Below are 14,692 nucleotides of genomic sequence, written 5' to 3'. Positions count from 1 at the left end.
AAATTTACATGTTTGAGAGAAAGTTTTTTCTGAAATTTTACTAAAAAAAGTCAATTTATCGAATGAGGTAACATTTCCACCACATTAGAACCTCTAAAAAAATTGTCGATTTTTGAATAGAGTGAGAAAACCATAAAACTTACAATTTGCATTTCCCTCGATAATCTACGACGACAACATTGGGTGTCATTTGTGTGTGCCCGGTTTCCTCATCATAAATTAATATTACGCTATATTGCTGTCTATGGAAAGCGTCTATTTTATTACTTCATCTGTCTAGTCGTTTGTTATTTGTCTTTGATATAAATGCTTTGCTCATGTTGACAGTACTCGATATTCTTTATCAATCTTTTTAAACTATTTGGGTAATTTACACGCTGCTAAATCTGCCATCACTGTAATTATATTTCAATAATCTTTCACCTAACGTCAAATCTTAAGACGCTTCGCCTAACCCAATATTGCCTATTTGTTGCGCGGGAAAGGTGGCGTTAACAGTTATAGCAAAAATACCAAACAACGAATTGACGTAATGCCAAATATTACAAAAAGTGTTTAATTATTTAGAATAATTCATGTGGAAATTATGTATTGTGTGTTCAACTCGGATTCCATTTGAATTTTCAGGTACCAAGGAGTTGTCAATAGCAAACCAGACTGAGTCTTCAACCTCCTGTAATATGGAAAACTAGCAGAATGTCGAAGAACTTTAGGAATGGGAATAGAGAGATGGAGACGAGAAGAAAGACACGAAAGGCATTTCCGTACAACAGGAAAATTCTGGAGTTGTATCAAAAATCCCAATGCAGGGAATGCTCGGTCCAGGTGAGTGCAGTAGAAATCAATGCTGTTTTGGAAAAAACAAAACCCCTCTCAGATCAAGAAGTAGCTCAAATATTAGAAGGACATGTCAGTGACACCTCTGTCTTATCTAACACACCCTTGAGCCCTCGAACTGAGAGTCGTTTGAGAAGAAAAGAAAACGGCATGGTCTTGTTGCCAAGGTCATTTTATAACCAGCACCCAGCCAGAAAAGTACTCGAAAGTAAGAAAACTAAATCAAAAAGTACAACTAAAGACAAAAAAGAACATAAAAATTCACACAAATATGGAAACTCGTCACGGAGTAAAGATAACAGTAAATCAATTCGCTCAGTAAACAATTCTTCCACCAAACAAAAAGAAAATGAGCCAATGGGGCGTGGATTGAGACAAAAAATTCCTAAGTACAACAAGTTGAAGGTTGGTAAACCTTCATTCAACAACCGCAGCGCTCCCAAAAACACAATCAGCAGACCGAGGAAAGTCAACGGCTTGAAACGCGCCCGGAGTAATGAAACAGAATATCAACTAGTGTTTGTTGACCCAATAAACTCTAATGGTAGGAAAGCAATAGATCCAACGCTATTATCATTAGCCGATCTCTTGAACACGGATAAACTGCCATCCAAAATATGGGAAGTGGAACGAGTGCCTCCGCTCCTGGTCAACACAAAGTCTGATGTAACCTACAATGCTATAGCCGCTGAGTTGGACGCTCTCATGGCCGACACTGAGCAACCTAATCCTGTGGAAAACGTCAATACTGATCTGGTGGAAAACGATAACACTAAACTGGTGGAAAAAGATAATACTGAATTGGTAGAAAACGATAACACTAAACTGGTGGAAAATGATAATACTGAACTGGTGGAAAACAACAACACTAAACTGGTGGAAAATGATAATACTGAACTGGAGGAAAAAGATAAAACTAAACTGGTGGAAAAGGATAACACTAAACTGGTGGAAAAGGATAACAATGAACTGGTGGAAAAGGATAGTAATGAACTGGTGGAAAAGGTGGCTGAGGCTTTGGAAAGTATGAACACTGATGCTGTGGAAAGTATGAACACCGATCCTGTGGAAAACATAAACACCAATCTTGTGGAAAATGTGAACACTGAACTGGTGGAAAAGGTAAATGCCGATCCTTTGGAAAGTATGAACACTGATCCTGTGGAAAATATAAACACCAATCCTGCGGAAAAAGTGAACACTGAACTGTTGGAAAAGGTAAATGCCGATCCTTTGGAAAGTATGAATACCGATCCTGTGGAAAGTATGAATACCGATCCTGTGGAAAGTATGAACACCGATCCTGTGGAAAACATAAACACCAATCCCGTGGAAAACATAAACACCAATCCTGTGGAAAAGGTGAATACCGGTTCTCTGGAGAGCATGGATACTGACCTTAACCAAACTGATGAAGAGCTACTAAGAGACCTCAATGAAGAAGTGCCACCAAAATCCAATGAAGATGAAGGAAGTCCCGCAGCAAATATAATTAAATCAAATGGGAATGATAAAGAGAATTCAATAGAAGGCATTACAACTTTAGCTGAGGTAAACACCGATAAGGCGATGGAGGTTGACTCAATGGACAGCTCTATTGAAAAAGCTGTTTCAGAAGATCTCAAAGATTCCATTAAAGAAGAATGCTCTACGGAAAATGAACAAGTTCAAGCTACAGAAGAAAGTTTTATACAAAATGAGAAAGTTGAAGAAGCTAAAGTAGAAATTTTTACAGAAAAAGTTGAAGATGAAGATGAAAAAATGGACATTGACGAAGATATTAAAGAAGGTGCAAAAGAAGCAGAAATAGATGTAGCAGATAATAAAGAATCAATTGATGATAAAAATGACAAAACAATTGATATTAAAGATGTAATTGAAGAAAAAAGGGATGAGAAAATTGATAACCTGGAAATAATAGATGCAGACAAAGAAAACATAAAATTAGATGAAAATGAGACGGTGAAAGATGATGAAGAAAAGAGTATATTGGAAGGAGGCCAAATCACAAGGGAGCAAGAAGAGTCTAAAAACTCTACAGAAGCCACAAATCCTGAAGACGAACATGTCAAGGTGCCAGAAGAATTTCCTTCAATAATGGACCTCCTAAATGATACACCCACAAGCATATCAGATGACTCCAAAGAGGCCAAGGAAGAACCTTCTGATAAAGCTGAAATTTCACAGGAAAAACCTGATGAAAGCATCAATAAACTCAACCTAGAGACTCCCTCTGGTATTTCCGAGGAAGTATGCTCGAAAGATATACTGAATGAATCCATCGCTCAACAAGCTGATAAGCCTGCAGACAGTGCGGAGAATAAACATTCAACAGATGAAGCCAAATTCTCTGGAAATGAAGACGACGAAATAACGAGTGTAGTGTTCAGAAGGTTCTCTTCAGACAAACAGACCTACGACAGACTGGTGATATTCCAATCCGATCTTGAGTACACGGTAAAGATTAACAACAAAGAAGTGGAACTGCTCGGAGCTCCCAAGTATATGACAAGTACTGAAGATTTACAAATATTGCTTCAAATAGTGGATGAAGTAAATCTAGATAGCTTTAATGTTATTTGTAAGAGTTGAATTTAAATATCCCAATATTTTATCAGTCTTTGAGTTGAATCAGAAATCTGTTTTTTTTTTCTTAATTTTATTAATATTACTATTTAATTGGCGTGCTTAAGAAATGTGTGTACACGGTAGCGTTGCGACTCTGGGCAGCCTTTTACCCCCAAACATAGCAAACTTTACAAAACCTGTGTCGTACCAAATACATTATACAAATCACCGAGCCTTCGCTGGATGCCTTCAGTGTGGCACTCCCTCGAACCACCGGGCAGTCGTTGCGCAACTGAGTACATGAAATATTATAGTTTATGGAATAATGTGTAATTGAAAGGCATGTAGCAGTTATTATGTCCACCATAAATGATTTATTTTTACAAGAGTTTTTTATTTTCATAATCCCCTTGCATCAGGAGATTTACATCAAGGGACGGATAACTTTCTTGAGTTCCCTCTTTGGTGACAGATATTGAGGCCACCTTGCATGAAGCCCCTACCACCTTTGTCAGGGACTCGTATGGTGTTGCCAAAAGCGTTGCCAAAGCTCCGATGAATGCGTCTCCCGCTCCCTGAGAAAACAATATTACATTATTAAGTAGTGTTGACGGCAGTGCATCATCCCATAAATCATATTTTACCACTTTACAGAAAGGACCAAAACCATTGGCGTATTTATGCAATGTGGTTTTAACGGTCATTTGGGATGCACGGTAAAAACCTTTTCGTTGTTTGATAATTCCCTTACATGGAAAAAATATTATTTAAATTTTACTGATGCATGTACAGGTGCGGCAAAACAGACTGCAGTTTTGAAGGGCTATTCAAAGCGCAACTTACAGAAATGGGGTTTATTTTATTTTATTCGGTACATCGTGCCATTTTATGCATAAAGATGATGGCCCCCAGGAGCGATACATTGATGAAGGCCATTTCTGAAATTTCGTCCACATTTTAGCATATCTCAACTGGTATAGCGGCGATTTCCTTCTGAATTCAATCCGTGAGTTCTTCCAAGGTGTGAGGTCGATGTTTGAAAGACATTTTCCTTGAGGTAGCCCCACAGGAAGAAGTCACAAATTGCAGCCAGAAAACCCGCTGGATGGCGATGAAAAAACGGCCATTTTCAAGAAATGTGCGGATGGCGAAGTCCCGTTGTTGTCTGGTCCCAACCCTGGTAATGACTGAAAACAGAATGACAGGTTCCTGCCCCCAAGTTTCCGAGTTTCCCAAGTTTCCTTTCCGAAGGTCGCGGGTTCGAACCCGGCGTGCGCAAATAAATTATATTTGATTAATTAGTGTTATTTCACAATTAATTAATTAAAATAATATATAGTATATTTGCGGCACGTTCCAGAGTGGAAGATACTACCAGTATCGCCCTGGTGTAAGACCACCATTCAGAATTGAAACGTTGCTCCAAATGGCTTTAGCCGTGTTAAGTGACTAGATCTGAATAGCCAGGTACTTCCCCACCTTCCTCTTTCCCTTCCCCACTTACCTTCAGCCTCACAACATCCCCCAATTGGGGATGCCATAGTCTCACTGGCTCCAGACGGGAGCAGTTGGGACTCTTGTGAGGTATTCACTATAAAAATAAAATAAAAGTACGTTTGATGTACTGGCCCTTCAAAACTGCACTGTTTTGCTGCACCCTGTATATAAATATAAATATTTCCAGTGTCCAATGGCTTTACAGGGGGACTTACACGGTAATGGTTTGCCATTGATGACTAGTATTATGTGAATACAATGAGCGCGTTTGTAACGCATCTCTCCAAGTCTTTCTAATTAAATCATCATTTAATATATATCTATGTACTAGCTGACGGGTACCCGGCATTGCTGGGGGTTATCCTTAGGAGATAGACATACACCACCGCAGACTTTGCTGTACGCCTTTTTAAGATATATAATTCCGTAGTAAATTATGTTGATGTATCTCACGATGCTTAGCCAGCATTAGTAATGTAGTGCGCGAAAATATATTTTTATGACTTGATCATAAAACATCGACTTTTCTCTATTTTCTATAAATATAATATGCATGTATCATATATGTAAACCTTCCGGAAGAAATTCTCTAAATGATAGTGAAAATCCCATAAAAAACCGTATTTTAGAAGAACTAAGCGCACAGCCATTTCAATTCTGAGTGGCTGTTGTTCACCAGGGCGATGCTGAGAGTATCGTCCACTTTGGAAAGTCGGGTACTTACATGTTTTAACATCCTATATATTGCTTTCTGCTAAAATATATTTTTTTAATTGAGTAGGAAGTTTCACAGAATTTGAACAAAATCATTAAATTTCAAACATAAAAATCAACTTCTGTGAAAGATATATTCAATTTGATTAATTGTTCAAATTCTGTAAAACAACCTGTCCTTAATTGTTCATTTCAGTATACAGTGAAGTACAAAGTTTCCTTGGTGGCAATGTGTTCTCATCCCGTGTTGTTGTATCTTGTAATTGTAATAATTTTTTTCTTGTTTTAAAATAACTTTGAGAAATATTACATTAAAGCGCGCTCTACACTCGCGGCGCGAACGTCCGCGAAGGCCGCGAAACGCGAGTGTGGATCTTGTTCACGCCTTCGCAATCTTCACATTCGCGCTTCGCGCCATTCCCCGATTTTTGTCGGTTTTTTGGCCCGCGACAAAGGGTTTGCGGTTTAAAGTCGCGAACAAGACTGAAGCTTTGCGAGTGTGGATGGACACAGTTCACGCGCGGATCGCGGCGTATATTCACGGCGTGAATTCACGGCGCGACTTCGCGCGCGAGTGTAGAGCCAGCTTAAGAAAAACACATAATAATAATAACATAAATCATTTTTTCACTTAATTCTTGACACAGGTCGGAGAAGTTCGCAGGATTTTATGCACGCCACGGGAATAGAACTCCCGACCTCGTGCAGACAGACAGACAGACGCGGATAGCAACTTTATTTTATACTATTTAGAGAAAGAAAAATGTAAATGTTTGTTTGTTCAAAAATAAATTAATTCTTAAATCTCCAAAAGTTCTTCACCGATTGCTTTGAAATTTTGTCACAATGTTGCATTCGAATACGCATGTCTTTTTATATACCTATATTACATAGATACCACTATGACAGGTAAAACATCCTTTTTGAAAAACAGCGCTATCTGTTGGACCTAAAAGCAACACACGCTATTTTTTCTCTATCTGCACAGACAGACTGAGCTACAGCAACGCATGACGGGGTACAGCTAGTTATAAAATAAATGTTTCATGTGAAATTTACATAACTCAATTCATCTAGAATACATAATTGTTGACATTCAAATTAATTATGTTGCTTTACTGCATGGCCATTGGCATAAGTGCAAGATTGGATCAACAGTTGGTTTTTTAAGCATAATGGAGACTAAACTTCTTTCGTGTGGAAAAATTGGATAGCCTGTCCCCTTCCTTCAGCCTCAGATTCCACAATTCCGCTGGCTCCCGGGAGTTGGGAGCATTTATCACATAAAAAAGTAATAAACTATATATTTGAGTATGAATCTACTTACAGTAGTGTCAACAGGGACCACTTTTTCACAAAGAACGTGGATTGGAGTCGGCTCAGTTTGTGATGCAAATGCTGCTCCGTTGGCTCCCAAAGTTATTATAACAATTTCACATCCAAATCCTAGTAAAATCTGAATTGCTGCAGCAACGTCGCTGCAAAAAAAACCCTCTATTACACAAAACTTAATTTAAAAAAAATAAAACAGTACTTGACTGTTTACATTGATGTAAAATTTTAAAAGAAAACTGGAAGTTTTTTCATGACTGTCGACATACTCACAATCGCATTGTGTATGATTCTCTTCCTAACTTAACCTAACATCTTTCCTCTTCAGTTTTTATTGCCCCATTTGGCCAATACCTACATATATTGTGCTCTCTGTTGGGATATGTGCTACTTCAGCGACCTCCGTCCACTGCAGGCCCAGTCTCTCGTTGTACAGCTTTGCACCTGTTTTCTCCTGCTCTTCTGGAATTATTGCCGCCAGTATCATTATGAATCAAAATGTTATGTTATATATTTACCTCTGCGATTCTACAGACTTCCCTGTCATCAGGGCCGCCTCTGACTCGTTCACACACAATATCGTAGTCAATTTGAGTAATTTTCTGCTTATGTTCGATAGGGCAGGGGCTGCGTTCAATATCTTAATCTGCAAACAAACAAAAATTGATATTGATATTTTACCCGTGAAAATTCATGGAATGTAATTGCCAAGATGAAACTAAGAAATTGTTACTATTTACTTTATTTTCTAGATAGCCGTTAACACTAAAAAAAATTCACCAGACTTTAGCAAGTTTTTCAAAATCTAATGTTGACAGTGTCCTTCCTCTTGTTTACATGGTCAAGTGTGCAAAACTTCGTCATCTCGGAATAAAACTAGATTTGTATACAAATCAAATCCACCCGTCTGCCACAGACACCCATATTAATATAAATAGATTCTACTACATGCATATGTAAGAATATTATCGTCATATGGATGCACATTTCAAAAATAGAATAAAAATAATATTAAAATATATATTACAGAGATACTTTTTCTTTGTCTAGTTTCAGCTGAGATGATTTGGTACCATTAAACCTGTTTTAAAATCTTACCCCTTTGCAGAGTTCAAAAGCCCTTTCTGACGATTCCATGGGTGTTTCCAGTTGGCAGACCAAAACAGAGGCATTAGCGATCATTCCCTTTGCCTTTTCGACTTCACCGATTGTCAAGAGATTGTTGGATCCAGCTACTATGACAATCTGGTTCTCACCGGACTTGCTCACGTTGATCTGGGCAACTCCAGTGCACTCGTTGGGGGCAACAGACATGAAGGTGGTGTCTATTCCGTGATGCTTGAAGTGTTTTATGTACTTATCACCCCAAATGTCACCTCCAACCTTCAAATTTAAATAATCGGAGTTAAAGTTAAATGAACAAATAATCACGATGCAACGAACATCAAAATATAAAGTATGTCAAATATCTATAAGTTTTATGTTTTAAAAATGCACACACAAAAGAGTCCTATTTACATGACCTTAGTTAGTTAATAATTATAAGCAAAATGGTTACCCTGTGTCATAGATAACAAAACAAGAGAGATCGGCCATGAACCGTTACCAGTATGTACCCGCGCACTCAAAAGTGTTGCAAACATCGTTCACCCGTACTGCAGTAGTAAGTGAAAACACAGTGTCTTTCTATTTCTCTCAAGGAAGACTGTGTTTTTTTTTGCTACCACGACAGTATAACTAACACGTATATATTAGAAAAACTAGATCTCAAGGTCAAAAACATATCCAACAAGCAAATACAAATATAAAATTTGGGCAAAAAAGCTTCCTATACTATGGTACTAAACTCTACAACAAAATCCCACTCTTATTCAAAACTATGGTTACCCTGTGTCATAGATAATAGAAACAAGAGAGATGGGTCATGAACCGTTATAGTGTCGCTAACATGATTTACTCACAACATGTGTATTAGAAATACTAGATCTCAGTGGGCCAAAAACGTATCCAACATGCAAATACAACATTTGGACAAAAAAGCTATTATGTACTATGGTACTAAACTCTACAACAAAATCCCACTCTCATTCAAACTCACATAATAAATAATAATAATAATTTGCTAATTTATATGGCGCCGTTTTCGTGAAAAATCACCTCAAGGGCGCTGATTTAATATATGTATATATAGATAATAATATCCTTAGCACGGGAAATCTCAATGAGGATATCATTATGTCTATTTGTTTAAAAAAAGGGAAGATAATTATGAAACATTTATTATTATTATTATTACTGTACTACTGCAAATTGCTTCTACGCACAGTAGCGGCCCACTTTTGTTTCTACCTAAACACCAAACGCATAACTTTAATTGGCTCCATGGCTTTTATAGTCCGCTCAGTTCGGTCGTAGCTCAGCGACAATCGACACGATTCCATGCCATATCTCCCGTTGTTTCTATTAACTAAGCATTTATTAATAATTTTATGGAATATTTATAAAAGTGTAATGACAAAGTTACCCTTCATGATTACATCACAATTGTTCAGAACATGAATTTTCAATATAAGGAGATGTCATCTCCGTGTCCTAAAAATGGAATTTCAAAGTTTTTCTACTAATTTTTGCAAATGGCTTTAGTGGTTTGACAAACTGATTTTTCATGTAGTCATGGTATACTTGTAATTCACTTATATTTTAATAAAAATATAAAATTAACACATGTTTCCGTAAATATATATTTATTTTTATTTTGAATATCTATTTATGTGAGACTTCTTATCATTTTTACTAATGTATCTTATTTTATTATATATGCTTTTGTTGTAACATTTAATATTTTTTCGTTGTATTATGTTTCCTTTATTGTTTTAATTTTGTAGAATTTATAATAACTGTGATACTCTACTATTAAACTTTGTAGTGTGTAAAAGCCCATTAGGGCGTGTAATAATAAATAAACAAATTTTTGTTTGTGTACAGTATATATATGTAGATTTGGTAGGGCATTATATATGTAGTTTTGTACCATGAAATTTAATATTTCTCTGTCCCAAAGATGTAAAGAAATTGGGGCTAACCGGTATATTTCGACTTATTGCCCTGGTTGAGTATTTATGTTGGATTCAGTTTTTTTTGCCTATACACTTATATAAATCCTCCCATGGCAGGTTGGATGCTTATTTACCTTGGCCACCATGGAAGTGTTTCCGCCCAGCTTGGCAGCCGCCATGCACTGATTGGCCCCCTTTCCCCCATGGCTTGTGGCAAATTTGTACCCGTGCAGGGTCTCCCCTGGCCCCGGCAACCTTTCAGCATATCTACAAAACACATTATAATTAAAAAATACTAATTTCGGTCGTAACTCCGATTCAATGAACTCTAGAACTAGGATTTGCTTTGAATTTAAATGTTATTTTCAAAATTGAAAGTGTGTTTGGAGAATTCAGACAAGCGATAAAGTATCTACCTATAATTATTATATTTTAAAGAAAAAATTATTTTAATTGCTATTTCCAAAATAGGAACTTATTTGTCAAGAATTAGATTATCTGTGACTTTTTCACGGCAAATACTGTAGAATAATTACATTGCCTGGAATTTCTGATATTTCCCATACATTCTAATGGCAGTATCCTACACTTTTTTCTTTTACATAACTCCACACAGGAGGCTGAGGAAAATAATGACTCTCTGTGTGATGAATGATGCTGTGCGGAGTCTTCTTAAGGGAAGGAAGAAAAAATGTATGAGGGGTGGGTAGGAATCTGGTGGTCAGTGTGTCCAGGAGTGAAGTATGAATCCATCCCTCCCACTGCGATGCAAGGCATTACGGTCGAGAAGCCAAAGAGTCTCCCCAATCTGACCTGCAACGCAGTTGGTGGGCAGACGCATCCGCCACCGAGACATGGACACCCTGGACCATGTCCATTTCAACCTGAATCAAATGCCTCCTAGCGGCGCGGGTTCTACTAACCTAGTGGTACTACCTATGCAATTCAAGTTGCATGGTTAACAACTAGACATAATTACTAATAAACTGTTCTGATGTTAGTGGTTTATTTATGGTTTTGATGCACCGGCCGATTTACCCGATATCAATAGCATCGTTCAGATATTGCCCGGCTAGCATTATAGGCAACCTAACAAATTCACTTTGGGTTTCATAATTTTATTGTAGTTATGTACCATTCAGATATTTTTAGGAAAGATATTCTGGATTATTATTGCGTACCAACATCTTGTTTTTGAGTTCGCTAAATTAACCACAAACGTGGGATAAGTATCCACAAAATAATCCAATCAATTTATTTAAAACGGCTAAATTAAAAATATAAGGTTATGCGAAAATTTTACATCAAAGCTGACAGTTGACAGTGGTTGACAGATGACAGCGTAATATGCTAACCATAGGTTTGACTACTTTTATTCGTGCGCAAGGGGTTATTTTATTTATTATAAAGTAACAATTTTTCTTTATTTATCTACACTTACGTTGTAAAGTCGACGCTGCAGGAACCTAAGACAACTACAAGTTTTTTATCCATCTTACCTAAACAAATAATTCCTCACACAAATCAAATGAATTATTGTGAGAAACTTTACGAGTTTGTTGGCATGACGTCAGAATTTTTCTAAATTATCTCGAAGCTATTAAGATAAGGATAAGATAATGAAAATTTGCGACGTTTTAATCTCATTTCTATTATTATTATCATTAACTACAAAATCACGTATATAAACTGAACAATCTGAGAGACAGCGAGAGTGAACATTTTTGTCATAAATAAACCACTCATTTTTGTTCAGTGATCGAAAACAATTGAAAACAATCGATTGATGATCGATGTTCCTGTTCCTGTACCGGTGCTGGTGGTGACCATAAATCAACTATCTAGTGGTGACTTTTCTGCATGGACCTAATAATGCTTAGAAGGAACGATTCGAGAAAAATTTTAAACTGTGGGGTGAGGGGGAATATATATGAAAAATGCTAAAACTTTTTTTTTAATGATATGTCCCATTCCAATATACATTCGCAATAGGCAATATGACAAAAATTTGAAATTATTTGTATGCAAAGTGGCGCAATGAACTATTATAATTTTATTTTTGTGTTGTTAATACTGCTACAATGGCTTATTATATTTTTTGGTGTTAGATGAGACAAGGAATGGGACATGTCATTCACAGCTTCAATTTTTTGCGAATATATACTTCGTTAACTTATCCAATATGCAGGTTGTCCGGGGGTAAGGTGCGCTAACTTCGGGAGATGATTCTACATTATGGTAGACGTAAAAAAGATGAATAACTTTTTAAAAAATAATTCCAATTATATTTTCCCATACATTTTTTTTGTTCCATAGAAGAATATTTATTTTCCCATACAAATAATTCAACTTCGTAACCTGAAAACTAGATTAAATCGTTGGAATTTAAATTTTTTTTTAATTATCTTTTTACTTATACTGTATCTTCCAGAATGCGACTATTACATATTGCTCAGTAAAATTTAACCTTCAAGCCAGTTCCCACAGATCGTGTTTTCAAGTTTAGTGTAGTTTCCCACATTTGCAGATTCGACCCTACAATAAAACAATTCATTGGCCTGGTATTTTTATAAAGATATTGTCTTGTTTGTGTATCATTTATGATTTAAGAATTAGTGACATTTTACTGCAAGCAGCGGCAGCTTTCAAATAGAGCTGTTCGCTTTCTATTTTATGATCACCCTAGTTAAACCATTATGCCTAAAAATATTTGCCAATACCTTTCCCACCCCTGTCCCATAGTAATAAAAACCCCAAATAAAGTTTCATCTCCCTCAAAATAATTCCTTTAAAATATTTGTATTGTTTAAGTCACGTTTGTATCATTAAGAATAGTTAAGTGCATTTTATTTATATTAAGAATGTTGTTTGCCAACGAGCGGGTGGAACATCTTTATTTTGGTAAAATGTCCTTCAGAATTTAGTTTAAATACAGATACCTCCCAGAAATAGGACAGTATTAGAGTGTTGCTATAACTGGTAGGTACAGACGTACCTAGGCAGTCAGTCGTGAGATAATTACTAGGTTTATGTAAACCTAGGGAAAACTGAAGAATAGAGGAAACTAGACCTTTATTTCTTTCAGTTTAAGTTTTAGCAGAGGAAAATAAGATCCTCTGCAAATATATTGTGAATTAATAAATTTATATGTTAACAAGAAGAAGTGTTTTCCTGCATTCCATCTGACGGCGTGTTCTCGTACCACGATAGAAGAAACATATACTATCTCAAAGATATTAGAAGAACGAGATATGCTATGTTGGCCGCCGGACCGTAGGCGGAGTACTACCTAATTAGGGTACTTTGAATACTATCGGGACGTGTACGCACAGAAATCTGTTCTATGTATTAGTGCGGATACCTTAGCGTAAGCGAAGGTGTGCAGTAGTATTGGTGAACAAAACCGGCGACACTGGGCAAAACAATTCCACACAGTATGAACTGCTCATAGCACATCTTGTTCTTCTAATATCTTTGTACTATCTTGTAGAATCATCCCCCGAAGTTAGCGCACTTTACCCCCGGACACCCTGTATATAGCCGCATATCAGTACCGAATAGTAAACTCGAGCTACATAAATAAACAAGCTGAAGTCTCCGGCATTGCCCGGGCTTTACACAGAGTTTTTCAAAATCAGACTTACACAGTGACCTTCCTCTTGTTTTGAAGATCAAGTATGCAAAATTTTATCAAACTCGGAATAAAACTGTGGATTTGTATTAAAAAACAACAATAAAGTCGCCCGCCCGCTACAGACAATCTTCTTTATATAAATAGGTAGATAAATGGTAAATAATAAGTTATCCCATGGATAACCGATAATAGATAGTGCTTATCAAGAGTATGGTGAAATACCATTTAATCTAATTATTATTACCTTTGACAATAGATAATACTGTATTAAATTAAATTAAGATAATATCATGTCATTTTTTCTAAGTTAATTTTTTTAAAATATTATTTTTTAATTTGTAATGGAGTCCTATAAATTAAACCTGGTGACAATAAAAAGGAAAATTTAATTTTTAAAAGAAAGTGTGTTTTCATTTTTGTATTGTGTTTATTTTTTACAAAACATATTTTTTCTATTGTTCAAAGGAAAATTATAAAACAATTATTTTATTAAATCATTTAATTTACTTAGGTAGGTACCGTTTTTCTTAATTTAAATTCATATTAAAAAGCTTACAACCATGGTTATTACCCCTGAAACATGGTTTTTCATTTTCGGAATAGGTACGGCCGGTACGGCAACACTGGGGGCAAATAATGACCTATTTCAAAATCCGTAAAAATCACACATATGCGAGCTTCGAAAAGGCAATATTAATACAATAAGATGAAATGTAATTTAGATTATGTAAGCGATACAAGAAATGTACTCTCAGGGATATTGAATTTAATGGTATGAAATTGTAAAAAGGTAAGTTTTTTGTTTGAGCCGAACTCTTGATAGGCTTGTTTTGAATCTTATTTCCGGAGGGAGTTTATTCCAAGCCTTAGGGCCCTAATACTCAAAAAACACAATCTTCAAACTTAGTACCTATTTGGCTTGAGCTTAGTTTCCGTCACCCTGCAGATTACCTGATGATCTAAGAGTTGACTGCCTTAGACCAGCGTTTTTCAGAATGCATAGTTCGGAGTTGTACGGTGGGGCCATCTCGTTGATGGATTTAAACACAGCAGA

General features: G+C 36.3%; 2 protein-coding genes across 3 annotated transcripts; one reads left to right on the top strand and one right to left on the bottom strand.

Annotated features, from left to right (window-relative positions):
- Positions 1 to 288: 288 nt before the first annotated feature.
- Positions 289 to 3,534, top strand: LOC149415358 (uncharacterized). 2 transcript variants are annotated; one of them, XM_089642556.1, is made up of 2 exons: positions 289 to 397; positions 628 to 3,534. In XM_089642556.1, the coding sequence occupies exon 2, from the start codon at positions 697 to 699 to the stop codon at positions 3,427 to 3,429; it is 2,733 nt and encodes a 910-aa protein (XP_089498682.1). In that variant the 5' UTR covers positions 289 to 397; positions 628 to 696; the 3' UTR covers positions 3,430 to 3,534. The 2 variants fall into 2 exon arrangements, with proteins under 2 accessions (XP_089498682.1, XP_089498683.1); XM_089642557.1 differs by having other exon boundaries at positions 305 to 365.
- A 218-nt stretch (positions 3,535 to 3,752) lies between these two features.
- Positions 3,753 to 11,733, bottom strand: LOC149415357 (ribokinase). The gene is made up of 6 exons (XM_089642558.1): positions 11,446 to 11,733; positions 10,139 to 10,271; positions 8,047 to 8,331; positions 7,467 to 7,594; positions 6,944 to 7,094; positions 3,753 to 3,980 (listed from the first exon to the last, which is right to left on the bottom strand). Exons 1-6 carry the CDS (start codon positions 11,496 to 11,498, stop codon positions 3,786 to 3,788), a joined length of 945 nt encoding a protein of 314 aa, XP_089498684.1. The 5' UTR covers positions 11,499 to 11,733; the 3' UTR covers positions 3,753 to 3,785.
- Between the last annotated feature and the right edge of the window lie 2,959 nt (positions 11,734 to 14,692).

The sequence above is a fragment of the Hesperophylax consimilis genome, chromosome 18 (assembly GCF_061612785.1).
Source record: "Hesperophylax consimilis isolate HC1 chromosome 18, BYU_Hcon_1.0, whole genome shotgun sequence".
In the NCBI taxonomy this organism is placed as follows: domain Eukaryota; kingdom Metazoa; phylum Arthropoda; class Insecta; order Trichoptera; family Limnephilidae; genus Hesperophylax; species Hesperophylax consimilis.
Note: the sequence above shows the minus strand (reverse complement) of the source record. Positions and strands in the feature narration are given on the sequence as shown.